The 8535-nt window shown below is 39.9% G+C and overlaps 1 protein-coding gene across 1 annotated transcript in view; it reads right to left on the reverse strand.

The window, feature by feature from the left end:
* LOC118792952 (rho GTPase-activating protein 7-like) overlaps positions 1-7752 on the reverse strand; it is a 77623-nt gene extending 69871 nt beyond the window's left edge. The window contains exons 1-2 of the mRNA XM_036550852.1: positions 7696-7752; positions 4509-5821 (exon numbers count right to left, since the gene is read on the reverse strand). Coding sequence (XP_036406745.1) covers positions 4509-5720 — 1212 coding nt within the window. The 5' untranslated portion in view covers positions 5721-5821; positions 7696-7752. The remainder of the gene's footprint in view (positions 1-4508; positions 5822-7695) is intronic.
* Positions 7753-8535: the final 783 nt, after the last annotated feature.

Consider the following 8535-nt stretch of genomic DNA (forward strand, 5'->3'; position numbering starts at 1 on the left):
GAGATACCTTTGATTACAGTGTGGCAACTGCTAGTGCCTCAGTGGGCTCTCTGCAATTTAATGTGTGAAGTATCTGGGCCTACGTCCTGGCTTGCTGCCTTGCTTGTTCTGTGGCCATTGCTTGTGAAAAGGCACTTGGAGATAAGTGGGACTGAGGAACAGTCCACACAAGGCCTAAAGAAAGCAATCAGATTTTCACACCACACTACCAGAAAATTAGATTTAGTTCCATGAGGTTGCTTCCAGCGAGCAGGTCGTTGACCAGAGGTCCAAAGTGCTAGGCCAGGAAAATGCATTACGCAATCCGCAGAGGAGCAGAATACTTTTGAAGTGAAATCTCAGACTAATCAACCAATTGGTGCTGTTCTGCTACAGCTGCCAGATTTTTGAAGAGTACTTTTCATGAGGTGTCTTGACAATTGAATGAGGGCATGCCAATTGGATTTCCACCCTTCCTAAACCTCTATATCTCTTGAGCATTGGCAGAAAATTCAATATGGACTCCTTGAAATTTACATATTTGTGTATTCCATATTTATTACATCATGAATATTTGCAGTTCAGTCTATGTCGGATGTGGCGGCCCAAAAACAGTTTAATATTCAAAATATAAAGGGCAAACACTAAAAGACATTTAGACAGCGCAACACTGCCTACAGTTTAGGAATCCATTACATCACTGCCTCAGCTCAGGGAGTGATATCACCATTAGCAACTCAGAATACTGTCGTTAGAGACCAGATGCACATCCAAACAAATACACACTTTGTCTAAATGACTGTCATATGACTTGGAATGCCAGAGTTCACTGTTTTGAGTTGTGTTGCTCCCTCACTATTCAATCACGTAATGATGAACAAAAGTCACTTTATGCCAATAAGCCATTTCATGGTATTGACAAAAATGGAATTACTGCTCTGTGATAAATGACAGCCAGTTTGGCGACTTTTTTCCACCCCTAAAATCTCTTGTGATGATGTTTACATGTATTTTCCAGTTTCCAGTAACTCACCCTGTGAATGGAGCTCCTTTTCAATTTGCACAAGCCAGGGAAGAACGCATTTGTACCACTTGGTGTAATGGAAATGCTTGCCTTAATACTGCTGTTTTCACAAACCATACAATGACTTTTTTCTTCCAGTCTCTCCCCTCCCCCCTCACAGTATTTTGGTATGAAACAAAGCCTATCTATGTGGTCACTCCACATGAACAAAAGCAGTTATGTAAAGCAAGAAAATAAGATCCCAGCCAACTGAAATGCCACATTGAATCATTTAATTGCATGGTGTGGTTTGCATTTCTATCGCATTCTCTTTAGTGTTGCCACATTCCTCATCCACTTCCCATTTTAAACTCAAGTGAATTTCCGTTCTCTCAGGTCTCTCATTCCTCTCCCTCCCGAGAACCCTGTTTCTGACCACCCACAATGGGACTAGCTCGGTTGGTGATGTCACTATCTGAGTGTTGCTAAACTCCCACAACATGTGTATTTTAAAACTTACAAGTAACATCATGTGTATAATTTAGAATAGGGTTAGAAATATGAACAGAACCAGAGATCATTTGCTTGTCAGTGTCTAACAATGAGATGAATCCTACTGCACTACCATGCCTCTTCTACACTTACACAAGCACAAATGATTTTTTCATCAGAGGGACTGCATGCTTTTCACATTTGAATAGCCTCCAGTTGTGATATTTAAGGTGGTGGTGGTTGGGTGGATCGAAATTGATATACTGTTAGAAAAAGCACTTCATGCACATTTTCAGATGCAGCGATAGAGAAAGTAATGTGGCGATGGGCAACAGGAGATGACAAGGAGGGTATACTGACATCTGGTCCTGTAGTTGACAATTTAAAATCCTGAACATTTTCCAGTTTGTCCTTATCTCACTGCATTTTGTATTCAAAATATTTGTATTCTCAGCTGCAACTGCAGACAGCAGGTTCCCTGGGCTTGATGATTGGGTCTATTTATTTCATTATCTTATATAAAGTGGAATCTTCATTTCCTCCCTGTTCTATTCTCAGACCCATATTAGAAAAACAGACTCGTGCTATTTCATTAAGATCTCTAATGAGAAACAGCTGGAACATGGTATTATCCAACATATATTATAAGGTTTGATTGTATTTACAATGCTTGCAATGCAGAAGCTTGACTTGTTGGAGTTATGGAGTTATTAAAAATATCTGTTTCAGGTTCAAAAGCGAGGAGTCATTTAATCTAAATGTGTATTTTTTATATACAATTCTCCAGAATTAAGACAGAAAGTACATTTTGGCTCCAGTCCTTACTGAAAAAGAATGTACAGTATAGGGATATATAAAAACACCAAAGGGGATTTTTTTTTTTCCAGTTAACAAGTTGAAAATCTTTCGTGTGGACCATTTATTCCTAGAACTGCTCGCAATGAAAGTGGCACTGGTTACAGAAGTATTAATTTCCTCCAGGGAGATCACATTCCCCTCAGCAAGAAGTGCTGCACAAAGTTGAACGTTACACCAATTTGCATTTGGCCAGTTTCCGTTGGAATGCCGTTTTGCCAAGATATGACGCGTTTTCCCTACAGTGGCTATTCAACACCAATCTGACACGTGTACAGTAGGCCGTTATTCTACAACTCAGTTATTGTATGAGGGCCGGGCTAGCGACATCCAGGTGTCTCTGTGGCAGTGTGGGATGCAGGAATATGTCAACCCCTAAGATGCATCACATCTAAGTGTCATGTGACCTGAAGCTTAGACATCCCTGCCCATTTCATCCCAATGGCCTCTACCTGTGAAAATTTGTTTCATGTGCAACAAAAGTGGTACTATAAATATAACTTCTGTATCCATGTGCGCAGGAACATGTGAAAAAGTGTTATTGTTAAGTGCAAAACCTGCAGAATCCTGTGTTGTTATGGAAACCAGTGTTGCCTCTGTGTGCCAGACTTAGGGCACTGTGCGTGTCAGAACCCTTGCTGGAAAGGGTGATGGCGGTAGAAAGATATTTGTAGGAAACAGGAACAGCTACTCATTGTTTATTCACCTTTTAATAGCGACCTCTATCAACCATTTGTCACCAATCTAGTTGTGACGTCGGCTGGCAATTTGTGCCAACTATAACTATACATGGAGGAAGGTTTTCATGTCTAGAAAGGTTGCATGTAATGCAGCAACAACAAATACATGCAGGTATGATATCCAACATTTTTGTTAATCTTTTGTTATTTATCTTAATGAACAGATAGTCTAGAGGTTATGATTTCTGCTAAGTAACTTATGCCCATGCGCTTCCTCTAAAGCAGCGTTTCCAAAACCTTTTCTGCAGGACCCCTTGTCCTGCATGTTTTAGATTTCTCCCTGCTCCAGCACAGCTGATTTAAATGATCAGTTTGTTATTAAGCAGCTTCAGGAGTTCATAACAAGTTGATCATTTGAATCAGCTGTGTTGGAGCAGGGAGAGATCCAAAACTTGCAGGACAAGGGGTTCTCCAGGAGAGGTTTGGGAAACACTTCTCTAAAGCAACCTTGTTCATATGAATTCCTGAGCATACTTTTGAATTATTCCCCTCCCCTATCTTCACTTAAAGAGCCAGTCTATGGAATTAGCCTTTAATTACTGACAATTATGTGGTCTGCATGACTGAGTTGGGCAAATTGCTGCCAGCAATCTGAACATGGTTAATGGGGCCAATTTAAAAATAATGAATTGGAGAAATATTCTGTAGGCATCTGAAGTGAATAAGAGTGGAAAAAGGCAAGGCACCGGATCCTTTTGACACACCATATATAGATCTATGAAACATTATGCTTATATGTTTAATATGTTCAGTAAAACTCACATACCCTTTTCATTTAACTTGTTTGATTGAAGAAGATTGAAGAGCAAAATCGGTTTAAAGGCAAATTCTCGAATGTTATGAGGTGGGACTATTTTGGAATAGCTGTACAACACCATTTTGGTAATTTTTGCATAAGTGTGTGTATTAATGTATCAAGTTGCTGTAGACATTTGTACTTCACTGAAATACTGGATTTGCAAAATTTAACTTGTTTTCATTCATATTTTAAGGATCATTCAGGATTGGTTTTGGACCTTGTCTGTAAAAACTCCTCCAAAGCTCGCTTTGCTCACTGTTATTTACTCAGCTGTGCACTGAACTTACAGGAAGTGAGGTAAGGGAATACAGTATGTGGTCAGTTTTGAAGATAAATGGTAATATACTCTATATGCAAACAACATACTAACAAACTGTTAAACACATATTGTTGGTATCATTTATGATATGTACTCTATTTTAATAATGAAAGTCTGGTTGTATTAATTTGGTTATATTATTTCCAGACAGCTTAAAATCTGTACTTTTAGTTGACCAAACCGACCAAATACTTCCACGGAAAAAAGCTTGTGGAAGTTAATAATTAATATAAGCAGTTGCACCAAATCAATAAACTGTACACATGGAAGATTGCCTCAGTCTAAACATGGCTATTTTTGTTAAACGAGTGAATAGCCTACCTTTCTTTTCCGCAATTTTACAACACTGTCTTCCACCTTATGCTCAGTCACCTCAGCCCCCGTTTCAGCTTCTCTTACTTCGGTGGCATTTCTCTCTTCCCCAGGGGCATTATGGGGCACCCCAGAGGACAGTACCCCACTGACTGTATCCGTTTTTGGGGTTGTGTTGTTACATTCTCCCGGTGGCTTGAGGGAGTCCACTTCTTCAGAATGTGGTACCTCACTTATTGTAGCCATTTTTACTGCTGAATCATCATACTCTATTGTTTGGCCATCAGCTGCGTCAGAACTTGGCTCCTCACTGATCACACTGACATGCGGAATAACTTTACGCTCTCCTGGGGTTGTTTGGCTATGCATCACCTCTGAACATGTCACATCACTGATCATATCTGTCTCAGAGGCTGCATTGTCACATTCCTTCATTGATGTTTTCTCACATATTCCATCTCTACTGAACAATAGTTTGTCATCACAGCAGGAAGGCAAGGCCTCTGAATAACCCTTGGCCTCACAGGGTTGCGTGCCATCTTTTGATGTGTCTTCTGATGGCTCAGCTGGTTGTGCACTGACAGCATGCTGAGGCAGTGCATGAACATGATCACGAGCACTTTCCTGCTCAAAATCAGAAGAAAAGGTTTGAGTGGATGCCTGATCTTCACTTTCTTTTTCAGGGGCCGTGGCTGGTGTAACATTCTCCTCATCAGGCAACTTCATCGTTTCATTGCTTTTCTCAGATTCGCACTCGGAGCTGCAGTTGTCATCTCTAAGGCCCGCCCTGTCCTCAAGAGCCTCAGTAGGAGATGTGTCCTCAGCCATGGGCTCCGGTGGTCCGGCTTGGTCCGGCTCAATGGAGTCAGATCCATTGGAGCTGCCAGAAGAATGACCCCGCAGTTCATAGACCAGTGTTTCTACACTGCCCTCCACGGACAGACAGTGGCTGGACCCTCGATCAGCATTTTTGTCTTCATCCAGGGCATTTACCTGGGCAGGTGTGAATGGAATTCCATCAGCACGAAACTCATGGCAACACTCAGGCAGTGATGCACACCTCTCTCTGCGCCCTGATTTAGATATGTCCATACCTGACGCATCACCATCATACGTAATTCCATGACAGCAAAGTATATCGAGGTCATCAAAACTGTATAGTAATCCAGTTCTGTGGGTCACGTGTTCCTCCCAGCTTCTTTTCCTTGCAGGAACAGGCATGACTTTTTGAGTGATTGATTTTGATTTTTATCACAAAGTCCATGCAACATCCAGTCCAAATGTAGTGCTGACACAACTGGAGTTATTATCTCTGAAAAAGACTGAGAGAATGCGAGAGAGAGAGAGAGAGAGAGAGAGAAAAATTAAGGAGAGCCATACAACTCTGAATCATCAAGTAAGAAGTTAAAAGCCAAAATTTTTAGATGAATCCCCTCAAAACTGTTTTTCATAATAGAAAAACACTTACATAGCAACTGTAATACAGTCAAACAATAAGCGCTGTTTTAGGTCTGAAATATTATTTGTTGTCATGAACTGATGCATAGCTAGACATATTGAAGCACATCACTTGAGCCTAACAGAGTACTTAAACAAAAGTAGATTTTTGTTCCATTGTTTGTTTTGACAAGTGTTAAATGGTCACAGTTCCCTGCTGTTTAGCCTGGGTGAAGAATGTATATTTTCCTGACTCAAAGAGTTCAAACTGCATGAGCACAGAGTGAACATTCTCTGAAATACCTTTTATTAGGTTTTTATTACAGAAAATCACATTCAACATAAATGTATGGTGGGAGCAAACCTGACCATATTTGATAAGTTAGGTATATACACCCCATGACATTCTGAAGATGTTTCTCAATCAAACAAAAGATTCTGACAGTCTGATAATAGCAACTTTCTTGCTGAAAACAAAGTATTGCCAAGTAGAAGGCCATTTCTTAAACAAACTAACATGATATACAACAATGACAACTATATCATTTGCAGGTAGAATTTAAACTGGACATTAGGAAATGATACAAATGAACTCAATAAGTTACAAAGTTACACTAGATCTTTTTTTTTGCAACAGCATCCCATATTCTGTGAAAGTGTCAAAATGGATCTTGAAGGCTTGAAATCTGGCTTTATACTATTTTAAATTGAAGTATAAATGATTCTAGTCACACTAGCTCAAAAAGACACATTTTATCACAAAGAATTTCCAATGGTAAGAAAAGTGTTATAAAGAACGTTCTGTAATCAGCTGGTTTGTACAATGCAGCATGATTCTGAAACTCTCCACACTGAAAGCTGTAACAGTCTGAAGTTAGCTCCTGCGATTGTATCGTTTTGATTTCATGCCATACATATCTGCATTGCATGAGATTCATTGTTTATTTACAATGCATATTTCATATTTCATATTCAACAGCTGAGCCTTTGACTTATTCATATCTTAAAATATCTTACCTTCTTTGTAAGAAAAAAAATCAGGAAAGTAAAAATCATTTCATTGCCATGGAGCATACCACAGGAGAGACTGTTATTGCTATAATGCTGAAAAATTATACCATCCAACTTAATATCTCTAGCAGCGGGACTGGTCACAGAGCTCTCCCACTCCGTCCTTTTTTCCGGCACTAAAGCAAGCCCCCAAACCCTGCTGCAGTTGTTTGAGTTTCTGTCAATACTCCAGCCTACAGGTTTCAGACCAACGGTTTGTTTGACAGGGGCCAGAGCTGGCCAGACTGCCTGCTGGTGTTTCCTGCCTTAGAACAGCTTGCTCATGTTTGAGTGATAAAGGAAGCCACGGACAAGGTTTCACACCGGAATCGATGACTCTGAAGATTCTCTCGGTGAGCGGTGTTCAGAATGGTACATAACACATATCTGAGCCCGTCATGTTTTTGTGCTGCTAGAAAGGACCATATTACTTGCTGCAACTCTGCAAAATAAATAAATATATATAATATATACTTTTCCTAAAGCCAGACATTATGAGCAAATTCTGTACTGAATAGCCAAAATAAAAGTAGTAGTATTTCTACAGAAGGCATTAAAAATGAATTAAGTACAGTCTAATATTTATACCACTCCACAGTTTAAAAGAAGACCAACGAACCGAACATGCTGCACAAACTAAAAGCCTTCCTCTGCAGATATTCCCAATCCAAGTTAAACGCGTCCCATTTGTGGAAATTCCTGTAGTTACCTTTCCCGAAAAGCCTCTAGAGCCACACAAATCCAGTGCCATAAAAGCCGAAAGACGGTCTCCATCTTGATCACATTAGGATTGTGCTGACACTAAACACTTGTAGGAGCAGTGTTCTCTCCAGCCTGACAAGCCGTCTGAATCATGTCTCTGGGACAGCCCACATCTTTCACGTCCCCCGGCTTTCAGCTCAGCCTTGCTTCCAGTCTCATCTGTTTATCTTTTCTGCTTTCTTCTTCTCTCACAGAGAAACTTCCTCCAAGTCACTCTCTGAGTATCTCTCAGGCTGGGAACTGATCTAGCCATTTGGTTTTGATTAAAAGCAGACATGCAGCTTTGTAAAACTCAGGATATAAGCCAAGGGAGATTGCAATGTTTTGGCAGTAATTTCCAAGCTTTTTAAGAGTCGCCTGTAACTGTACAAGCATCCTTGCAAAAACAGAAGAAAAAAAAAATACATTGAGACATGTTTATAGACATTCCTGGAGAATGTGCCACTCTTGCAAAAACACAAAGTTGGCTGGTCTCTGTTTAGTGAATTTCAGACAGATTTTGACAATGTGATATTTAAAGAACTGCAAGTTTACCATTTTTGTAAGTTTCAAAAGAAAACACCTTTAATACCATTTAATACCACATTAAATCCCAAATATAGGCATACCCATGGACCAAACTACTTTATGCCTGTAGTACTATTTAAATCAATTCCTCATAATATTGGAACAGGTAATGCAGAGAACTACACAAATTGACATTTAAAACAACCTTAACCACTGCCACAAATGTACTGGGGGGAAATGCCTCTCATGTGAAAATGAACATACTTGTTTGTTTAACAAT

This window comes from Megalops cyprinoides, chromosome 18 (assembly GCF_013368585.1).
Source record: "Megalops cyprinoides isolate fMegCyp1 chromosome 18, fMegCyp1.pri, whole genome shotgun sequence".
Classification (NCBI taxonomy): Eukaryota; Metazoa; Chordata; class Actinopteri; order Elopiformes; family Megalopidae; genus Megalops; species Megalops cyprinoides.